The sequence below is a fragment of the Ambystoma mexicanum genome, chromosome 2q (genome assembly GCF_040938575.1).
Source record: "Ambystoma mexicanum isolate Mex_15411 chromosome 2q, UKY_AmexF1_1, whole genome shotgun sequence".
Lineage (NCBI taxonomy): Eukaryota > Metazoa > Chordata > Amphibia > Caudata > Ambystomatidae > Ambystoma > Ambystoma mexicanum.
The window spans coordinates 306,710,796-306,734,606 of record NC_090924.1 but is presented as its reverse complement, the minus strand read 5'-3'; the positions used below and the strand labels follow the sequence as shown (position 1 = coordinate 306,734,606).

The window sequence follows — 23,811 nt, the reverse complement described above, 5'->3', positions numbered from 1 at the left end:
CAGCAATATTAGTTAAAAACTAATGTATCACCTATGAGGGACAGTACGAATCAAAGTCAATGGAATAGAAGAACCTGCAGCGAGCCAGGACAGCTAATGTCAATTGGAGCAAAGTCTATGGAGCTGAGGCACTTCTTAGATAGAAGTCTTGCACAATGTTAGAGAGCTTGTTGTAGAAAATCACTGTTGTGTCACAAGCTGTTACACTTGTGAAAGTTAGAGCTGAGATCAACTCTAGAAACGCAGCCATTGCAAATCTCAAGTGAAAAGAGCAGAACTACAGACAAAGAGGTAAGTACCGCAAAGTCAGAACAGTGCCTTTGGTTAGAAGAAGAGGATACAGCTGGCTTCTGTCTGGATGCAGTGTTGCAGATCCTGTGTTCCTGGACCTCAGTCGTGTGGACAGGAGGGAGGACATCTGGAGGACTCCTACACAGCAAATCAAAGGTCGGTAACAGCTACGGGCATTCTTTAGATTAGCAGCACTTTGAAGTTTCAGCGCTCGGTAAACAGCACCACCGTGGATCTTGGACACCGGTTGGGCTTCCTTCACTCCTTGAGTCCATCACTATGTTGAGGTGACTCGAGCTTGGGCCGTCCTGCTTCGGGAGGGTCCTCAGGGGACTCCTGGAGCTTTTGGCTGGCTTACAGATGTTGCACTCGACTACGGATTTCTCGACCCCTGGCATTCGGTTCCAGCAGCATCAAAGAAGTATAGCCAGTTGAGGAAGGTCTTCCAGCAAAGTTCGTCTCAGGGTTAGTTGGTCCCACTAACCCAACGAAGAAGTCGTCCTTTCCAGAGCTTCTCTTGTCGATCAGAAAAAGGCGTTTCATGGGGATGCTGTTGCGCGCAACGAAAATGGCCGCCTAGTTACAGAGCTCCGTCCCGACTGACATCCGTCTTTAAAATATCCTGATTCGGGGCACCCCGCGGATGATTAAAAGGAGCAGAAAGCGCAACCAGCGACCCTTACAGAAGAAATCCTGGGCGAAAACACTAAAGCGGAAAGAAACTACAGCAAGGAGAACTTCGAGCGGTAGGGCGAGGAGGTGTGAGCCAAGTCCCAGTACCGCGCAAAACCAGGAGTGAACCGCTGACATTCTAGCCGGATGACCATAGAGTGCTGGAGGCCTAGCAAGTCGTATTGCTGAGGCCCGGTCACAAATCATTGGAGGCGAAGAAGACCAGTTCGGCGGGATTGAACACCGCATTTCTCCTGCGGCGGACGGGGTGGAGGAATGAAACGGGCTGGAGGACGGAACAAAAACGCCTCGGACAACACCTGAGCAGCCCGTGCCGAGGCCACCATGGAGGTGGCTATAAAAGGGCCCTGGACGGCATCGGAGACAGCGTTACGTGCCCCCGACGTGTGGCGACCTGCAGCAGGAACCGAGAAGAAGTCGCACTGAGGTAGGAGTGCTGGGCCTGCGCATGACATAGGGCCCATCTCCGCCTGAGGCCTGGTGGAGCGGCTGAGAACACGGGAACCCCCGTGCGCCCCCCCCTGCCTGGCCATCTGCGGTGAGTGAGGGCGGCAATCCTAAAGCCAGGTAGGCACAGCGACTGAACGCAGGCCCGCACACCAGTGAGGATGGGAGAAAGAGCGGATAGGAAGCGCGAGGCTGCAGCCCACCAACGACCCGGAGGGGTCCAGCAATACAATAAGCAGCGAACGGCGGCAACACTTGATGCCTAGAGGCTCAAGAGAAGTACTGCACACCCGAACAAGGAAGCATTATGAGGTGAATGTACAATTACTATATTACGTGGGAGAGCACAATCCATCCATAAATAAATAGCAGAAGCTGGTGCTGACGCCCGTCCTATATCCCCTGGGCCAAGCAATGGAGACGGAATGTAAAGACTGCTGATAAACAAGGATCCTGCCTTTGGGGGGATACCTGCACTATTGCACGGGACACGAGTAGCCCAAACACAGCACAAAGAAACATCAAAATAAGATAAGGTAATGCTACTTGAAGATTGAGGTACACTAGGTGCAATCACACACCACGTAAGAGAGCGCAACCCCACTGGTGGCGGAACACGTAAATCAGAAAATACCACAAACAAATGCTACACTAAGCGGGAAAATGAAACGCAAAAAAAACGCATAAGCAGAAGAAGCTTGCTGCAAATTGGAAAGTGTACATATGATTAAAATACAGTAAGCAAAGTGTCACGGCAGAGAGAGGAAGAGCCCAAACACTGTATAGCAGCACACTGAAATACAGAGAATAGCTGCTTAACACAACAACACAGAAGGCTGCCAAACCCACACAGGCGAACCTAAGAGTCTAATCCTACATAGGTGGAGGAAACAAAAGGGATAAGCAGGGACAGCAACAGGGGATACCACACTCACTGGCCTCGAAGAAACAGCCCCGGTGCGGACATAAAATGCACCCAAAGGTGCACGCTCAGACCCCGTTTAAAGCACGATACCCCTGTACAACTAAAGGCGGCTCTCTGAAAAAAGAAACAAAATCCCAAATCAGCCTTGAGTGGAGAATTCAAAGACCAGAAACTCTGTATAAGCTACCACACTTTACAAACAGGACTGGTGTGAAAACAAGCCAAGTCCAGTGAAGATTCCAGATCCGTACATTTGAAAAGGATCACACAAAAGGATCACGAACACCCGAGAGGATGTCGAAAGGGGCAGGAGCTACAAAGAAATGTTCAATGGACTCATTTACTAACGCCAAACTGCAGACCCAGCAGCAGGTACGCCGACCACTTCTAACAACCGTAATGAGGCGGACAGCGATGACAGAGTTGACAAGCTAACCACCATAGTCCAAAACGGATTCCTTGCAATAAACGTGAAATTGGACGATATAGTGAAAACCATCGGATCACTAAAAGCAAGAGTAGACAAAGAAAGCTCCAGAATCACGGAAGCGGAAGGCAGAATCAGTAACAACGAGGACACTATTGCTAACCACGACCGGGATATAATACAACTGAAAAACGATTTCATTAAAATACAAACTAAATGTGAGGACCTCAAATCTCGTTCTAGGAGAAACAACATAAGGATTGTCGGGGTTTCTGAAAAATTCGGTAAAGGAACAATGGAACAACAAGTTGAATCTCTCCTGAAGACACTTTTCGGACCCGAGGCCTCCTCCGATCATTTCCTCGTGGAAAGAGCACACCGCACACTTGCCTCAATGCCAAAACCCGGAGCACCACCCCGGACGATCATAGCAAGCCTCCTCAATTACAGAGACAGAGATGCGATACTCAGGAAGGCCTGGGAACACGGTATGCTGCACTACGAGGAGAGCCTCATACATATATAACCGGACTTTGCAGCAGGAGTCCAGGCCAACCGACGATCCTATGAACCAGTGAAGAGGCTGCTGAGAGCGCGACAGATCCAATATGCACTGATATTCCCAGCCAAAATGAGAATTCAGCATGGGGGAAGAGCACACTTTTTTGAAACTCCGGCAGCGGTCATGGCCTATGTGGAAGCTCATATACCCCTACCCCCGGAAGGGCGTGGGCCGGATCAAAACGGCAGACCCCCCCCTGTGGCAGACTGATACGATCCAGATATCTGAAGGAACGGCGCACATACTCTCCACAACGATGGAATTGATTAAAACATACATGCGCGGGGTGCACCGCATGTGAACATGGAAGCCGGAGTGTGAACCTGGGCTCACGGCCATGTGGCGTTAACATGGCAACCCCAGGAGATCTCCAAAGGTTTGTAAGGTGCAATCATCAAGATGGGGCAGATGATGGGGGTGGCGGGCGGGAAGGATGGGGAAAGGGAGGTTTGTTTGTTGAACAGTTAAAAAGTTGCGAAAATTTGTTCAATTATGGTATAACAGATAATTGCGCTATGCATAACAATCAGTGCTTTCACCAGAACAAAACGGTGAATAGATATAATGATTAACAATGCCAACAGGGGTAACAGGTTGAAGACTAAACTCCTATCATGGAATGTTAGAGGCCTGAACAATCCCTCAAAGACCAGAAAGGTTGGAACATATGTGAACAGACTCTCCCCACAGATAGTTATGCTGCAAGAAACACATACACAGGGGCCTAACAACGTAAATATACTTGCCTCCTGGGGCACGCAGAGATACCAGACATAATACTCTACTCAAGCCTGAGGAGTCATAACTCTCCTACATCCATCGTTGGGATTCCAGACCAAAGGACACAAAATTGACCCCCAGGGTAGATATGTAGTGGTGTGGGGGGAGATGGCAGAAAAATCACTTGTACTAGTTAACATCTACGGTCCAAACGTAGATGACCCAGACTTTTACCTCAGCGTACTGAAACTACTGGCAACACTGGACACCTCTAGCATAATATGGGGTGGGGACTTCAACCTGGTCCTAGACTTAGAATTATACATATCCTCTAAAGTCAGAAGAGCACGAACCAAGGCATCCATTGAGCTAGACCAGATCATGCCACAATTGACCTTGAGAGACACATGGAGGGTGATGCACCCATGCACAAGAGAATATGCATATTATTCGAGTGTACACGACCCGGAATTGCGAATCGATTATTGGCTGCTGTCTGAGGATGTTCTGAGCGGACTTGAGGACTGCGAGATCCATCCTCGGACGCTGTCGGATCACTCCCCGATATCCCTTAAGCTAATATTTAGGAATGCCCCAAAACCACAAAGGAAATGGAGAATGCCCGCAAACATACTTAGGGATCCTAATGTGACCGAATCACTACATATAGAAATGGAAGAATTCTTTAATAATAACGTAGGGACAGTAGATAAATACTCAACAATCTGGGAGACGTTCAAGGCCTGGGTGAGGGGGGCACTGATTTCCAAAACTACGGGACTCCTGTGGTCGGTAAGACGTGAACTAGCCGAGACGGAGACACAACTCCGAAACTTGGAAAAGTCCTATAGTGAAACCCGATGTACAGACACCCTAGCAGAGATAAACCAACTCCTGAAAGATTTTGATAGGCTGGCCACGAGGGAAGTACAATACATGGCAGCTCCAACCAGGGCGCGCAGATCCGGGGAAGGGAACAAGGCGGGAAGGGCCCTGGCCAACCTCATAAGAGCTGATTGCCATCATACTCCAATCACAAGCATTCAAGATAGGGAGGGTGGGGCTGTAACCGGGGGTCAAGCCATAAACCATGAGTTCTTGAAGTTCTATCAAAGACTATATTCAAATAATGGTAAGAAAACAAAACCAGATATACAAACATACTTAGATGACCTAGAATTCCCGACACTCCTATTAGAAACTAAAATGGCCCTAGAAAGCCTGCTTACTGAGGAGGAAATCACAGAAGCTATAAAAGCACTGAGTTCAGGGAAGGCCCCGGCATCTGATGTGTTGGGGGTGGAATTATATAAAGAATTTGGAAAAGAACTGGTCCCAATTATGCTGAAAATGTGGGAAGAGGCACTGGAGTTAGGTGTACTCCCAGAGTCTATGCGTGAAGCAATAATAACAGTATTGCCAAATCCCCGCCGCCCTCCGCAAGACATGTCATCGTATAGGCCATTGTCACTCATAAACGTGGACGCCAAGGTGTTCGCCAAGGTCCTTGCGAACAGGCTATTACCAAACATGCCGACCCTGATCCATCCCGATCAGAATGGATTCATCCCCACAAGATCCACAGCTTTGAACCTATGTAGACTGTTCGCAATAATGGCGCAGATAAATCCAGAAGCGCAGGCTGTGGCGATATCCCTTGATGCTGAGAAGGTATTTGACTCGGTGTCCTGGGTATATCTCCTCGAGGTGCTCGGAAGATTTGGAATAGACCCCAATTTCATCAAATATATTAAATTACTGGACACAAAAACAGGGGCAAGCGTTCTTACGAACAATACGATCTCTGATCTATTCACGCTGGGTAGGGGTACCAGACAAGGCTGCCCATTCTCGCCAATATTATTTGCATTAACCATCAAACCTATGGCCATAATGGTCAGACTAAAACCCGGAGATATGGGGAATACGAATGTCAGGCCCGCCCCAGTCGATCTCGCTATATGCAGACGATACTTTATTGTATGTCCAGGACCCTGCCACCAATTTAGCACCACTAATGCAAGACATATATAAATTTGCCGACTACTCAGGATACAAAATAAATAGCGAAAAATCGGAAATATTCCCACTGGCACCACACACCATAAGTCCAACGATAACAGAGAACCTAAAATGGTCAGTCGGACACATACGGTACCTAGGTATAACGATATCCCGAGACAGGCGGCAGACACTATATTCAGATAACTATGAACAAATTATACAAACACTCAATGTAAAGTTTCAGACATGGGCTAAGCTGCCTATATCCCTAAATGGCCGAGTGGCTATCCTCAAGATGGTGGTTCTCCCCAAATTGCTCTACTTGTTTGTGAACATAACTGTGTGGCCGGGGAGGACCTTCTTTGAAAAAATAAGAGCAATGGCAGTGACGTTTGTGTGGGACTGGAAGACCCCTAGAGAACCTTATAGTAAGGGAGGACTTGCAGCGCCGGATTTCAAATTATACTATCTGGTGGCGCAAGCACAATTTGTAAAACACTGGTACGACTTGGAGGACCGCTCACCTCATATATGGCTTGAGAAGTTTGCAGCATCTCCCGTTGACATCCGGTCTATTATGCTTAATCTCCAATACAAAGATGCCTGTCCCTATGACCCAGTCGGAACCACAGTACGTGCATGGATAACATTATATAAAAAACTGAACATTGAAACCCCATATGACCCAGATGTCCCACTGTGGAAATACCCCGGTATACCGCCCACGCTAGATAAAACAATACAAAGACACTGGGACCCGAACAGGGAAGTTTGAATGCGTGACATGTTCCCGAACGGGAAATTTGTAACTAGGGAGGAATTTGGAGGGCGATAGGATGGGGACCACTTAAAACACTTGAGTACCACAGGATGAAATCTGCATTTAAAGCGCGCTGGCCACTTTTCCCAGATGAACCACCCTCGCACCCGTGCATACAGGCGGCCACGTCAGGTACGGGGCTTGGAATCTCCAAACTATATTCATTAGTACAAACACATATCCCCACAATTAATAACACCAAAACCAAATGGGAAGAAGACCTAAATACAAACATCCCAGAGGAAAAATGGACCAAATATTGCATGCTCACAAAGTCGGTGTCACTGAACGCAGGCCTTCGTCTGGTGCAGTTCAAGATCCTAAATAGGCTCCATTATACCCCACCTAAAATGACTAAATTCTCAACGGGTCACTCGGGGGAATGCCCTAAATGCAAGGCAGCCCAGGCAGGATCATATCATATGTATTGGGAATGCCCCCTAATTACCACATTTTGGAAAGCTGTCGCGGAAATAATGGAAGAGATCACACAGATCCCAGCGACCCTTTCTCCGCAAAAATACCTATTCGGGGACATAGGCAAACAGGCTGAAAAGACCAGGAGACTGTTCAATGTCTCCTGTGCAGTAGCCAAAAGATGTATATTGAAATGTTGGATAGAATCGTCTCCATCCAAGATTGAACATTTTCTCCGTGATTTGACTTACCTAAATGAATGCGAGGAACAATACAAGCTGACTGTAATACCAAGCAATGGTTGTACCTATGTGAAATGGCCTCAGATGAGGAAACTGCTGTGTGACTTAAATATAATTGATGTAACACGTGTTTAATGATATGAGTATATATGTACTGTGTTGTGCAATGTGCAATAAGTTGATTCTGTTTTGACCATCAATAAAAAAGAGTTAAAAAAAAAAAAAAGGTGTTTCAGCACAGCAGCAGGGCTTCACTGGGTAATTCAACGGTCCAGGAGGATGCAGCAAGCTTCGTTCATGGTTTCTTCATCAGGGTGTTCTTCCCAGTGATCGACTCCAAAAAAGCCTCACCTTTTAAACAGATTTCTGCCATTCATGCACAGCCTAGCTGTCACTCACACAGCAGGCAATCAGGACTGGGTGCATTCAGGTTACCCTGGAGACCAAGGACAGGGGAGTTTCGGGCGCCTCCCTCACTTCCTGCCCTTCCAGACACACTGGAGCCAGAGACGGGTTTCAGAACTGAAGCCCGCCAAAGGAAAAATCAACAAAGGGGTGAAACCTGGTTTTGCGCGCAGAGTAAAACCCATGAAAGACCTCACAACCAAGAAATGGCAAAAAAAGAAGGCCGGGGCTTTTTCACACAATGGTCACCCATGGGTGCTATACTGCAGCTGAGGATTCAGCCTGCGGTAGAAAAGCACAATGGTAGGAACATCAAACCACTGCCACCAGTCATTTAAAGTAGTGAGGGTAACATAAAAAAACATGACATGAGTAATTAGGAAAAGGGTATAGTAAATAACACCCCAGCACTCCACATAGGATGGTGTGTTGAACCTACAAAGAGAAAAGGTAAGTAAAGTCAATTTCACTTTACTATTCTTGGGAACTGTAGTTCACCCAAGAAAAGGTATTTAAACCTTATGAGAAATCCGAATAATTTCTCTGTGACACTGCACTGAAGGTGCTGTGTGTCACCATACAAAAAGGAGATGCCTATGGAGTTTGTCAGATTCCAAAAATAAAGGAAACACATAATCCAAATCAGGTCAAAATACATAAGAGAGTGAGAGAAATACCTCACTCACTTCAGGATAAAAATTAAAAAGTCCTAAAGTCTAGCAAAAGAGATGGGGGTCTCTAAGGTTGTAGGAATTAGCACAGAAATGAGAATTCTCCCTAACAGGGTGCAGCCGTGATGAGTCGCTTACCGACACCAGGGACTGATGCAATTCTTCAGTTAACTCCCATTTATGAGAGCATGAAGGCAGCCCTCCTCAGTAGGTGCTTTCAGAACAGTATCTCAGGAGCTTCAGAGAGCTCAGAAAGAAAAGTGGGCGGACATTTGAAGCGTTCACACACTTGTCGTTGAAATATCTGAGCGGGTGGGTGACTGGTAACAAAGTTGACACATTTAAAGGGATGTACAATTTAATTGCGTGTGAGAATGTATTGAAAAATGGTGAGGTTGACCTACACCAGTATCTTGTGGACAAGACTATCACAGACCCTAGGGAGCTTGCATAGGCTGCCAACAGGTTTGTGAGTCCTTGAGTCCAGAAAAAGGCTCAGGCAAGCACACCCAAACCGGGAGAGAAATCAGTGGACAAAAAAGTAAACAAGGATGGGAAGGACAAAGGTCCAACCCAATCCTATTCGAAGTCAGGACCCCAAAAGAACAAATGGAAATCCCCAAACTCTAGTTCAGCCGTGCACACCAAAAAGAAGAGCGCAGGCACTCCTACCACTGGGACATCTGTGTTCTCACCAACCAAAGGTTGTTTTGCGTGTAATGAGCTGGGCCATAGGAACGGGGATCCTGCTTGCAAGTGCTTACCCAAGCAAGCCATAGTGAATGTTGGACTCGTGGAAGAGGCATCATTAGTGTGGGCCTCTTAGAGGAGGACTTCCTACTAGGTCAGGGAGAGGCCGAATGTGGATTTGTTGCACTGAGTGGGAACGGTACCGGGTCTCCAGAAGAGATCCCAGTTCCCAATAATACTCAACTCTATCTAGAACATGTGTATATCAATGGACATAAAACTCCTGCGGTTCGAGACACTGCGGTTAGCGTCACTGCTGTCACCCATCAGTGGGTACAGCCAGGCAAGTATATCGATGGGTCTGATTGTAGCGTAAGTGGGTTTGATGGAACGGGTAAGTGCCCCTTGACGATAGTAGAGTTCAGCTGGCGAGGTGAAAAGAGCCAGCGTCGTGTAGCGATGAAAGACTCGATATTTGTCCAATGTTTGTTGGGTAATGATCTTCCTGATCCCGAGATGTGGGGACCCAATCGAGGGCCAAATTGATCGCCAGATTGAACACTCTCAGAGCCTTAGGCTTGTTGCAAGGACCGGCATGGCCGGTAGCCCCTAGTCCAGCTCCATACACTACTGAGTCATCTTCTCTTGTGGGAGAGGGGCTAGTAGCCACTGGGGAACCTGCTTTGGTAGCAGGGGACTCAGAGACTTCAGAGTTGCCTGGCACAGCACAGGAACCTGAGGTGGAGGACCAGGTGGGCACATCAGTTAGGGTCCGAGGTCAAACTGACTTCTTCACAGCCCAGAAAGAGTGTCCCACTCGGGTGGGTCTGCGGAAGCAGGTGGAGGAGCAGGCTAAGGGCAAGGCCCCTGGACTGTTCAAAGTGTACTGGGAGGATGGACTCCTGAACAGTGAGCAAAAAGACTGTAAGGGCGAGGGCACCAGGATGTTGGTGATTCCCCAATGCCACAGAAAGTTCCTTTTGGATTTGGCTCACCAAATTCCTTTAGCGGGTCACTTGGGAGTGACTAAGATATCAGACCGGTTGTCTGCGCTCTTTTACTGCCCGCAGTTTGGCGTAAAGGTTAAGGAATTTGTTCGGTCCTGCCTAACTTGTCAACATTCTGGCAAGTTAGGTGGTGCCACCACGGCCCCCTTAATTCCACTACCTGTGTTTGGGCGGCCTTTTGAGAGAATAGGCATGGATATTATGGGTCCTTTGGATCCTCAAACCAGCTCAGGGAACAGATTTATCTTGGTTGTGGTAGACCACGCCACAAGATACCCTGAGGCTGTCCCTCTGAGGAGCATCAAAGCCCCAGTGGTTGCGAAGGCTCTGATTGGGATATTCTCCCATGTTGGATTCCCCAAGGAAGTTGTTTCTGACAGGGGATCAAACGTCATATCAGCATATATGAAGGCCATGTGGGAAGAGTGTGGAGTCGCCTATAGGTTCTCTACATCTTTCCATTCACAAACAAATGGGCTTGTTGAGTGGTTCCACAAGACCCTGAAAGAAATGATAGGTGGTTTGGAAGAGCACCCGAGGAGAAAATGGGATACTCTCCAGCAATGCCTTTTGTTCACCTACAGGGAGGTCCAACTGAACGGAATAGGCTTTAGCCCCTTTGAGCTTCTGTTTGGACACCCTGTACGAGGTCCCTTCAGTCTAGTGAAAGAGGGATGGGAAGGCAAACCCTCATCCCCTACACGAGATGTGGTGGACTATGTACTCGGCCTTCGGTCTAGAATGGAAACGTACATGGAACAGTCAACAAAGAATCTAAAGGCCAGGAGCTGATGAAGCATGACCACAGCTGTGGAGCTTGACAAGGGTCTGAGCAAAGACCTGGTCAAAGGCCTGCCAACAGCACCCCTAAAACCCCATCCTTTCAGTCACAATCTTCAGAGCTCTACCACTTAAGAAACATGCACGCAGGTTTAGAGACCCTAATTTCAGGTGAAGTATCCATCCTTCTGACTAAGGCAAGAAGTTCGGTCTCCAAGGAAGCCGGTTGTCACAGGTTTCCCCCCCTTCTCACCTGTCTGTGTTGTTTATTGGAGTTCTTCGATGGAGTCTTCTTTCGCACAGTCGGGTCTTGTATAACCCTGTGCGTATGTCCTTGGGTTCCAACGTGCGTTCAGCGTCCCGACTACTGGGATCATTCAGAATGTCCGGGAAGTCCAGGAAACGGCGAAGAGTGTACTCGGAAAACGAGTACACAGAGATCCGGGATGCAAGAGAGGACAAAAGGGAAGGAATGAATGAGGAGGAATTTTAGGGGACCAGGAACCATGAATCAAAGAAGTTGGCAGGAGCGAACTACGGCAGCACACGTCTAGCCACTGCAAGCGGTAGCATTGAGACGTGCAGGGCCGCGGGGCGTGTCAGCTGTATAAAATGTGATGCGTACGATGCGGAAACTGGTAAACAGCGTTCCGTGTTTGACGGCCATGTTGGGAGTACTGCTGAGTGCAAGCCCCTATGTGTCAGGGACCAGGAAGTCCAGAAGGGGCGCGTCCAATGGTTCATGACAGCGGTGAGGTGGGCAAAGTGACAACTCCAGAAGGCCTGGGTTCCACATCGACCTCGGACAATCTGGGGTGATTAGGTTCAGGCAAGCTTGGAACTACCTTAACCTCTGGGAACAAACCCATGGGATGATTGGGATCAGAAGCAGCGCCTAGTGAAAGTTGTGGACCAACTCCATCAAGAAGGCGTCCCTCAATGCCCACCCTAGGGGGAAATTCCTTTGAGCAGAATTGCTTGCATTTTGAGCTATACTTCACTGCAAACAAGTCCAGTGATGGGGTTGAACAAGGGGGGAGATCACCAAAATGACCTCCAGGCAGATCTCCCACCTATGGGAGACCATGCTTTGCCTATTCAGAGCATCCCCCAACCTTTTCTCCGTCCCTTCTAGATGAGCCGCGGAGATTGAGATCTTGTTCTCTAGTAACTATAATCAAAGTCGCATGGCTTCCCTACACAGGGGCAGTGACTGCAGACCCCCTTGCTTTTTAAGGTAGTACATTGTTCATCGGGATCAGGACATTATTTTCCTCCAGAGGGAAGGCGCAAAAACTGTCAGGGCTAACCGGACTGCTCGTAGCTCCAGCAGGTGCCAATGGCACTCCACCGTGGACCAAAGTCCACTCACCTGCAGATCCCTGCATTGAGCGCCCCATTTTTTCAGAGAAACTTCTGTGACCAATTGAGCTTCCTGCCAGGATTACCAGAATGGCTCCCCCACCATCATATTCTCCCTCTTAGCCGACTGCGAGAGGTTGTTGGCTACGGGCCTCAATATCAGGACGAGAGCTGTCATGTCGCCAGAATATTGCGACCACTGGCCCCTGACAAGGCACTGAAGGTAGCACATCTGAAGTCTGGCCTCTGACACCAAGAAAATGCAGGAAGCCATGGGGTCCAGGAGACAGCGAAAGGCTGAAGCTGGTAGAATGCTGGTGTTCAAGTACTGCATGATCATTTGATTTTGGTGATTCTGTCCTCCGAGGGAAATCTTTCCCCACCCAATTGTCCAGGACTTCTCTGATGAACTGGAGCCTCTATGTTGATGTTGTGTGCGACTGCTGAAAATTTAGGAAGCAGTCTAGGCTGTGCAGCAGTGATCAAGTTTACTCGAGATGCCTTGGAACTTGCTCTGGGGATCGACCTCAGATCAATCAGTTGTCTAAGTATGGGAATATGAAGAGCCTGGATCTCCTGGGGTGTGCAGAAACCACTGCCATCAGCTTAGTGAACACCCTGGATGCAGAGGTCAGGACGAACAGGCGCACTCTGAACTATGAATGAGCATCCTCAATGACAAATCTCAGAATGCACCTGTGCCTCTGATGGATCGGCACATGAAAGTACGTGTCTAATGACACCAACGCATCCTGGGCTTGTAGAGCCTACAGAAAATCATGCTGCGTCCCCATCCTGAACTTGTCCTTCCTCAGGAACTTGCTCAAGGCCATGAGGTCCAGGATGAGAGGGTGTCCTCCCTGCTTCTTGGGCAGCAGGAAGTACCAAGAGTGCGAACCCGTTCTTTGGTCCTGGGCTGCCACCTCCTCCACTGCGGCCAGGTATCTCAATTCCTTCTGGAGCTTGGGGTCCAGCTACTGGGGGAATGGAGCTGGTCTGTTCGGGGGCTTTCTGAGAAAGGTAGGCAATATCCTTGCTCCAGCAACTGTAGAACCCAGGCGTCGGAGGTGATCTCCTTTCACCTGCTGCAGTATGCAGAGACTCTACCTTCAAATGGAGAAGCATGGGAGGCGAGCTCAAAGAGGTTTTGACGGCGCCAGCACTGCTGTTATTGAGGCCGAATTAGATTGGCCTTTCCCTGCTCCCCCTACAGCTGCCAGGGCATGGGAACCGTTTCTGTGCTTGCCTGGCTTGTGGCAACTGCACCCTTCTGATAAAGGGGGTGTAACATCAAAAACGCCTGCCCCTTGAATTGACGGAGAACCATTGCTTGGCAATTTGTGGGACCACCAATCCCAGTGATTTTGCTGCAATCTTGGAGCCCTTGAATCTCTCCAGAGTCTCTGCCTTCTGACCGAAGAGGTGCCCTCCATTGAAGGCCGTGTTGCAGAGCTTCAACTATACATCTGGTGAGAAGACCAAGCACCAAAGGTACAAAGGTCTTCAAAGTACTGTCAATGCCCCCATCAACATCTCGACGCAAGCCTGGAGGGCTTGGAACGCCGTCTCCTTATCATAATTTGCAAAATCAAGGAAGCCATCTCTCACTTTGGACGGCTTCCTCTAAAATCACCTTCCAGAGAATGTGGGAGTACTTTGCAAAAGGTCAATGGGAATTGATTGCCTTCAGCACCATGCTTCTGGCTAAGAAAATACTTTTTTGCGAGGATGTCTGTTTTCTTCCACTCCCTTTCTTCAAGGGGATTCAACATTGACGTTGAAGGCCTCGAGTTGAGGGTTGTGGCCTGGATCATTACCCCTTTTGGGGGTCGGGTCCATCAAGAGGAAAGGTAGATCACCTCTAGCCGGCTTGTAATTTTGTGTAAGCTCACAGTCAACTGTCGGTGTAGAGCATGGATTTTGCCATAGCATAGTGAATGGATTTGCAATTGCCATTTTAAATGGCAGGGCCCTATCTGATTGTGTTCCATTTTCTAAAATATCTGTGAGCTCATACTGCTGTAAAGGCCTCAACGGGGCACAGAGGCCGAGGGTGGCAACACCTACTCAACCACCTTCCGATACTGGGCATTTGGGTGCACATATGGAGAAGAACACTGAAACTCGATGTCAGGGGACATTTCTAGCCCACTCCCATCATACAGGCCCACCTCCGTCTCCATGAGCTTTGCTTGGTCAGACATAAAGTCTGGTACATTATCAAATACTTAGCCTGACAAAGTCACCATCCCAAAAAGAATGAGGTCCCCTTCTTCATCAAATATAGTCTGCATGGACTCAAAGAAGTCCTCCTTGGCTAAGGGACATAGCGCTTGTCTTGTGTTGGAGCCAACGTAGAAGGGGGAATCCCGACCTGTGTGTTCCGCACCTCTGCTATGGTTGGTGCAGAGGCAGCACCTTCTTTGGTTCAGAAGAGGTCGTGCTCGAGGGCATTGAGACTGAACAGTGCCACCGAGGGCATTGAGACTGAAGCTGTATCTGCCATGGACTTTTTGAATATTTGCTCCATTTGCTGCTTAAACTTCTTACATTCCTTCCTAGGTGCCCCCTTTGAGGGGTAAGATTTCCCCAGCTCCTCCGAAAAGTCAGAGTCACTCCTTGGGGGTGGGCCCAAAGGTATCGACTTCCTAGGATTAAGTGGCCGTCCTGACCAGCAACTTAGAAGGGGTCCTCCCTAGTTACAATTTGGCTTAGCATTCCCTCAAGGCCTTTGGTTTCATAGACTGACAGGAGCAGCATTGTCCCATACTGTGATCCACCCCAAGGCGCCACAGACAAAAGTTCTGTGGGTTAGGGATGGACATTTTAAAGCTGCAGTCATGGCAGCACTTGAACTACGAATGCTTGGGCCCAGGCATTGTGAAACCAGATAAATTGTTCTGAACAGCATGCTGAGCAAAAGGAAATTAAGTAACTAAGGTATGGGGGCACTCTATATGTACAATCACTGACACTACATCCGGAGCTAACATGTGCCGTGGTCGAGGCATGATGGAGGCGAGGAGACGACGTTGAGCCACACTAAACTTTCTGAGCAGCTGGCGCTGAGTGGATGGTCTGTCAAGGTGAGGAATCTGTGGAAGAATAACATCCATTAAAGGAGGAGATAACATCAGGAGGCATGAGTGGACTAAACGAGGTTATGGTATTAAAGGACATGGTAACACCAGGAGACAAGAATGGAAAGGAGAAGGTGGGAGTAAGGGAGGTACAAGATCTAAATCTGAGAATTGGCAGACTGAGGTGATGAGAAGGAAGACATTTAAGGAGGAGGTGGGAACAATGGATGAAGAGACAAGAACAGAGAAGGACAGAAGGCGGATAGGTTGAAGAGGAGGAGGAGATACCAACAGGAGATGTAGACAGGAGGTCATGGAAGAGAGTGTTCTGGAGGAGGAGGTAGAACCCTGAGACCAGAAAGTTGTGCGGACAGAGGTTCCTAAGAGTGAAAGAGAACAAGTAACATCAGAAGGAGAGAGTAGTACTGAGGAAGTGAAAAGAAAATGGAGAAGGTCAAGGAGGGAAGAAAAGAGTAAGAAAGGCCAGAGCCTAGTCAGCCAGAAATGGAAGCTTCCGATGGCCATGTCAACTGTAAGGAGGAGCAGACAGTGGGAGGAGGAACAAGACTGGGACAAGGAGGTTGATGCCAGTTTAGAGCTGTGAAAGAGGAGGATGTTCAGGATGTTCAGGGTATGCTCATGGCCGAGGTACCCCTATGTAGCTCACACTAATGACTACAACCAACACCCCATCAATCCACATGACTTGATGCCAGAGTTAGTCCAGAGTTCCGGGACACATGAAAAGTGTGCATCTGAACTGGATCAAAGAAGAAGGTTCTGGGACTCTGTAAACCCACAACACCTAAAGATGGGAGGTGGTGCAACCTACAGCAGACTTAAAGACTTATGGACATTGGCTTCAGAGACCAGAAGGCCTAACTAGGTGCATCCCGTTAAGAGACATGTATTGGGAATTGTGAGTATCATTATTATTTCTTGTGGTGAGGTCCAAGTATTCTTTTCAGTGGACCCTTATTTACACAAATAAACACAGTGAATGTTTCATCCTTGTTCTTGGTGTCCTTCCTGCTTCTATATGTACTACAAAGCATACCTTTTTCTTACTGATAAATCACTGAAACATACTCAGAAATAGCCCTACCAAGTAAAACATATTTTACTAGTTTAAACTTGTCTTCGTTCACCTCTTTAAAGTTGTGAGTAGGCTCAGTAGGGTATTTGCAAGTCCTTCACTGTTTTAAATCTTGGGAGTTGATAGGCTAAAAGGTAGTACATTGCCAACCACAAACTGTCCAGCCTCCCTTGGAAACCAAGGGTGAGCCCCTAGATCAAAGTCCCAAAGCAAACTTCAAACGCTCCAAAAGTGGAAGTGGGCAATCTGGTGTAGTGTAATCCATCTCTGCAGAAAAAAATCTAAAGTTACTTAGTAAGACATAGGGGTGGTGGTATCTGAGATAAAAGGCGCTTCTGTCTTAATTCAGACACAGCTGTAACAGCTGTTGAATCAGCATCTTATATGTGACCAGTCTGATTAGCAGGGAATCCTTTTTATGTTATGTGGTATTGCCCCCTGGATGAAGCACGCTGTCAACATCCAAAACAGAATGGCTGCCTCATATATTTCAAATGGAGGTGTTATATGGTCCCTTCTTTATGTTGCCTTATGCATACAACATGTTGCCTGCATTTGGATACACCACAACACAATGTGCCTTACCTGATCCAGCTTGGCTTTCATCTTTTGAAGATACTCTGCAGGGAGAGGTTGACTGGCCAAAGGTGCGAGGTTTGCTAGTAACACATCTTTATCCAAACAAAGATCAAACTGTGTAACATCTTGATAAGTTAATAGGAAAGCTGGGTCCTGAATTGTGCTTGCTGTGATATTTCCAACTGTGCAGCCTGAAAAGAAAATGACAAGAGTATGAATTAAACATTGAATGTGTACTGTAAGGAAGGCATGGTATCAAACAGTAAGACAGACACAAGTGATCATAGTTCAAGGGTGTTTATTGAACTTCAATTGGGTTTAAAAACGCCTATCTAATCCTAAATTTAAAGATGGGAGCAAGCTACGACCATCAAACAATAATAATAATGCAGTCCTAGTCGAGTCTCTCAAAATAAAAGGGCCTATACTAATAAACCTATTGCCAATACTTACTTTTAAATACAAATAGTGTGGGAAACAATGTAATGCAAAAGAAAAGTGTTCAAGAAATGATATGTCAGGATATTCAGGCCATAGGCTTCCCTTCCCCATGTTTTCAGCACGGGACAAGGCGGCACACTCGAGCTTAGCAAAGTCTCTAGCTTCTCTAACACGAGGATGCAGTTCAAAACTTCCACATCAGGGCCTTCTGAGCCAAAGTCTCTTTGACATTTAAAGTCTCATATTTCAGAGGGTCTGATGCAACACGATAAAACATTAAAGTTCCTTTCTTCTAAGGATTTTCACTTATACAACTTCTTGGGTGATTTGATGTTCACCCCAGGTCCCACTACGCCGGGCTCAGACCCACTTTATCACAAAACCTTCAGTCCATCTCTCTCTGCCGGGCTCGGACCAAATTCATGTATCTTTCCAAATGTTCTCTGCTTCATCAACATCAAAGACTTTCGATTGTGCGCAGGATTTTGCTTGACCCATTGCAGGACAACTTCAATTCCCATTTATCTGATCTTTTTCAATTGGTCTCCCTCCGTCGGGCTCGGATCAAATGTATCTATTTTTGTCACTTCTCAGCAGGATATCTTAAAGAGACCTTCGATTGAGCAGCCACGCAGTGACGGCCACTCTATCAAAGTTATTGTCACTTGCTTTAAAGTTCAATCACTCATCAGCAGTTCAAATCACTTGCGTCTCTTATCACACGCATTTTAACAAGGTTCATTCCAGTGCTCGCCATATAATGTTGCTGCTTTCAACCTTGGCTTCAACACCGACCGGTCTTGTGTCTGTGTCCCCAACGCACCGGCTGTGTTGATTTCACTGAAGTGGCTTTGTTGCTGGAGCCAAGGCCAGTACGACAAGGCTGGTGATTTCCCCCGCCTTGATTATTGAGGCGAGAGGGCGAAAAGGTCAAGGGAATTTCCTTCCTTGCGATCCTCTTCGGTTTTGCCGTCTTTCTTCTCTTGATCAGCTGCCGTCTCGAAATGCTGTTTCCTTGTGTGCTTTGCCTCGCTCAGAGTGTGCTCTCATGCTCCGCCTTTTATCTGTGTGGGGAAGTTTAATGGAAGTGAGGTTTGTGTGATGGTCAGTAATTGCCTGACCTCGCCTGACCATTGTCTTGGGACACGTCAGGTATACTGCTCGGGTGTTAGTCTGTTTTCTCTCATAGCACGCTGCCCGTGAGAAAGTGTTTTTGTTGTAAAGGGGGTGGGGAGTAGGTAGAGTTCCTAAATATCCTAGCTGGTAGGATGGGGTAAAGGTGTTACAAGTAAGGGGATACGCTTCTCACTATCTGGTGTCCCACTCCCCGAAGACCCCTCACCCAGGTAAACCCCCCCGTACTGGTCCACCCCCAGGAACTGGATCCAAAAGCAATAGCCGTGTCCTGGCCACCTGGATGGCAGATGCCCGGGACTAGTGGGTGAGACACCCTCTGGTTTCTCACAGTACACCACAAATCTGTTTATGTACTCAGTTAAAGGTACAACATTGGCAGCCCCCAAAACTGAAATATTCTCTTTAATCCAAGGCCCTAGATTTGCAGGTTTCCTTCATCATGTTCTGAGAAGGTGCGTGTCGTGTCAGAGGCGGGTATAACTCAGATCCTAGTTGCCAGTCAATGATTTATCATTAGCATCATTCCTTGTCATTTGGGCACAAACCCCTTATCGCTTCAAATGGCAACACGCAGCCCTACAGATAAGGGGTGTACAGCCACTTTCGCTCCCATTTTACAGATGAAACATATTTTTACTTGCTTATAAAATACGTCATTTAGGAATGGGACTTGCTTTTTTACTCCCCAAAAATCATTTTACTGCCAACCAAAAAAAGAAAAGGGTGTGAAATAGTCCCACCGCAAAATCTTATCAGGAGCACTGGCAACACATACAAATAAATCCAGGTGAGTTATGGTAGGTGCAGTGCAGTTTGTGAGCAAATCTCACCACATAGGAAGACACAGCTTCTTGAGTTGCATACGTCGATAGGGCAACCAATATGACCACTGCATTGTGGTTGTATGTAATGACCTACTTCTAAAAAGATTACAAAAATGGGATGGATGGGGAATCCATACATTTTCTTTGAATGATCCCCTAAATTAGTTTTCCTAAAACTAGCTGAGGCGATGCTCTCTGCATTCTGCAATACCAAAAATGGAGCAATGAAATGTGTCTTTGTTAGACGAGTGGTGCACAGTAGATGTATTCATATAGTGTGTGTCCTGGGTCCCAAGCAGCAATTCCCCTTCTCATATGATTGTTAGTAGCCCAGCACCGACTTACAGTGCCCTCCAGATCTGTCTAATTTTCAAGAGCAGAATCAAGCCAAAAACTAAAGAAAACATAGAAACAGAGCACATTCAATGTCAGCCTGGTGGGTTTGATAACAGTGGCAGGTGTGGTGGTGCAGAACAAATTGTGAAAATACACGTTTCCTCCTATTCAGGTTTCATTCTCATTGTTTTTCCAGATCATCTGTTTTTAGATTGCTCATGTTGGGACCCTGGGGCCGAGTTCTGAGAGTCTAGACTGCGATCTCCATATTCTACGGAATATAGTCTCCTGATCAGGGATAGCATATACCCTGTATTTTCATAGGATGCCAATTTGGGTGTATTGATAATCTATGTGTGCAGAGTCCTTTCTCAATTATGACATGCAGGTATAGGCCTGCTCTGAAGTGTCTTGAATCTACTCACCTGCTCCTCTAGCATTTCGATTTGATGATATAAATGAGGACACAAATGACTTCACTTGGGCCTTAGATCCACCCTTGGTCTTAAAATTTGCCACAGTGGTCTTAAAGAATTCTCTTCCAATGTCCTGTGAAAAGAAGGCATAGGCTGATAGTAAAAGAGAGCAGGATTTACCTCAAACACACAAACACCCCATGCAGTATTTGGTCAGAATTTGGTTCAGCCAGTGGAAAACCGGATGTCAGGACCAATGCTGAAGTGTTGTACTGAGGTTTGCAAAGTGATCATAACTATCCTATTCATCACATGTATTGCCACTGTTAATTTCCTTCATCGTTTTCAGGGGCATTCATTTTGTTTTTTTATTTTGAATGGTTTAATCAAAGTTAACCTTACACATAACACAGCCATACAAACATATTCTCTACATTCAAAGAAGAAAAAGAAAAAGGTAAAATATTACATTGAAAAAGAAAATCCAATCACAGTCATATCTTTAAAATTCCAATAAATGTACAAATATTTCACCTACAGCGATTCCAAGTTTCCTAATCATACTCATACAAATAATAAAACCAATGTAGAGGGAAATTTGAGAATTGTAATCAATTCAATATCTAAACAAAATCTTAAAACCTGTTGTGCAATTAATCACAGGATAACCAATAAGCATTTGATCAGAGGTGCTAAATACTACTTAGTGCTAATTCACAATGGGGACAACCAACTTACAAATGCAATGAAGTTTTGGTGCATTTTAGCTGTTTGTTTACCATCTAATGGAGCTAATGTTAATTTGATCTAACAATGTTAGTAGCGCTATTGTGAAAAGTGTCTCATGACCACTTTGCAACCTCTCCCAAAATTCTTTTGTTGTCAACCATAATTGTGCGTAAATCTATTAAATGGCATTAATCTTGGATTTTGTAGAGTCAGACAGCTGACCAGCAAATGTTCCAAAGTTAGGATGTTTTCCTGTTTGTTACATAAACCACAATAATTGGAGATAACAATATGTTTCGAGCAAATGGACTGGATTTCACCCGTAGGTAGTAGATTTAATCTGAAATGTAAAAACGTAGCTCTTCAACAGGAATTGGGAACTTTTTGCAAATATCTTGGCCAGGATCCCAATGCTTTATCACCTTTAGAGAGACTCTTATACAATGTATAACAGTGCATTTTCTGTTTTAGTTAGCACTGGGTTCACCTTCAACATTTCCAATGTTTGGTCACTTCTTCTGAGAAAATAAAAAGACCCACCCAAAGTCCTGAAGTAATCAAAAGGCCCCATATTTTTCGGACGTAGACTGTGTTTTTGGTCTATAAAGATTGAATCCGGTGGGGATTCAATATATTTGATATGATATGATATGATATGATAGGTTATTTATAGCGCACTTAATAGCCAGAGTTTTCTAAGCACGGACTCGGGGATCGAACCTGTGTCGCTCCATGTCATCTTGTTTCCAAGCTATTCTCCCGGGACATTTACTCTCTGTAAAGTGAGAGTATTTTCCATTTTCACCACCCAGCCATTGCAATTAATCCCAATTCATAACTTTAGGCGACAATCGGTAAGCAGCCTGGAAGACTGAACAATTTTGTCCAAATAATATCTTCCATGATATCCCAGTCAGTCTGTCTCACCAAGTGACATATCCCTTGGCCATACAGAAGGGCTCGGGTCACTTTCAGCCAATGCAATTCATTAAGAGGTTTCAGGGAGAACCTACAGTATTTGCTGTTGATTCTCTTCATTTGTGCAGCGAACTGAGTTGCCTTATCCTTTAATCATAATAGCATTAATCCTTTATTTGGTATTGTGTCCAAGTTTAACCCCACGTAGGTTATGTGTACCACCGGTGTGCATACAGATTGACCTTTTCTTCCAACTGTAACCGAAAGGTCTCTTCACGTTTCTGGTGAACTGAATAACATTGGTTTTGTCAACGTTAATTGCCAACTCATTTCCTGCAGCATGGTTAGAGGCGGCATCAATCAGACGCTGCAGTCCCAATTCTGCGTGGTCCAAAAGGACATCATCTCTATATGTCAACCAACAAATTGTCAAATAATGGATCTTAGCCAATGCAAAAACTGAGCCAGCCAAAAAGTCCCCCAGATCAGAGATGTAAAGGTTGAACAGGCATGGTCCGAGAACACAGCCCTGTTGTTGTTCAAAATCCTTTTGTTAAATTGCCCTGTCTGTTAAACCTTACCTTTAGGGATGCATCCTCATACAGATGGATTAAAATAGCCAATAAGGAGTCAGGAAACTTCCAGTCCTTCAACTTCATCCTATTTACTGTGTCAAAAGCTTGGGAGGAATCCATCTGCTACATAAACGTGCAATGCATCTTTAGACCATGCCTTTTCTTGAAAACAGCTCATAATAAAACCTTTTCATTATGTTCCTATTCTTTTCTAAGCCCAGTTTGGAACTTAAGCAATTTCCCAGCTGAACTAGCCTACGATTCTAGTTCCTTTAGAACAATAGAAGACAACATGTTGCTTTCTGCCTCCGGGTGGACTGTTATGGCTTTCATGCCCTGCCAGGAGGGCAGACATGGCTTTAACGGCCTTGCCAGCCTGAGCTAAGGCAGGCCAGAGTGAAGCGAGGGTCTCAGCTCAGGTTGTGGGCCATTGAAAGTGTTTGGAAGTGTTTTTCCCATAATCCCTCGGGAACAGGATTGCACTGTAGATCCTCTTGACTTGAAGTTAACTCATTGATGATACTCCAGAAATGGCATGAATTTTTTTAAACAATAGTGCGCAATATATGTTCACTCTCATTCTGCAATAAAATGCGGCGATAAGCTTTATGGCACTTTTGATATGATTGGCGTAACTGCTGCGCTTTCTGGTTACTCCCATTCCAAAACTCTGGACTTGTCTAGTTATTCTAGGCCATGTATTAGGGCTCTTTTCCTGGACTGTACTACAGGATCAAAGTGATGCCTAATTAGTAATGGCCTTTTATGAGATCTTCTGTTATAAGTGTCGTTGTTAGAAATAAAACACATAACATGAACTGAGGTGATACTGTCAATTTCCATCCTGAGGGTCGAATCCTGAAAGGATTCTCTCACCCGATTGTTAAAGCTAACCCCATCACAAATCCTCTTTGCTATCTATGACCTTTAGGGTGGACTATTAAATGAGTGAGATCAGTTGCCGTTTCAAACTCAATTTTGAGGTTAGAAGCATCCATTAAGATAGTGGTATCACTTAACTTAGTGACAAATTGCCATTTTTCCATACCTGTTTACCCTGGGTATCGCTATTTAACATTTCCATTTGCGTTTCGACGGTTTTAGGTTTAAAAAAATTAAACCCATTTCTTCCCATGCTTCTAACTGAATAGTGTAAAGCTGCTTTCTGGTAACCTTATTTTTTTTATCAATCAATGCAGCCCTACAGTCCGAGTTAA

The 23,811-nt window shown here is 46.1% G+C and overlaps 1 protein-coding gene across 4 annotated transcripts in view; it reads right to left on the bottom strand.

Annotated features, from left to right (window-relative positions):
* LOC138569359 (uncharacterized) overlaps window positions 1-23,811 on the bottom strand; it is a 1,262,132-nt gene that overhangs the window by 612,766 nt on the left and 625,555 nt on the right. For all 4 annotated transcript variants that reach the window (XM_069647272.1, XM_069647275.1, XM_069647274.1 and 1 more), the window contains 2 exons: window positions 20,382-20,505; window positions 17,225-17,409 (listed from right to left, as the gene is read on the bottom strand). In XM_069647272.1, the coding sequence (XP_069503373.1) occupies window positions 17,225-17,409; window positions 20,382-20,505 (309 nt within the window). The remainder of the gene's footprint in view (window positions 1-17,224; window positions 17,410-20,381; window positions 20,506-23,811) is intronic.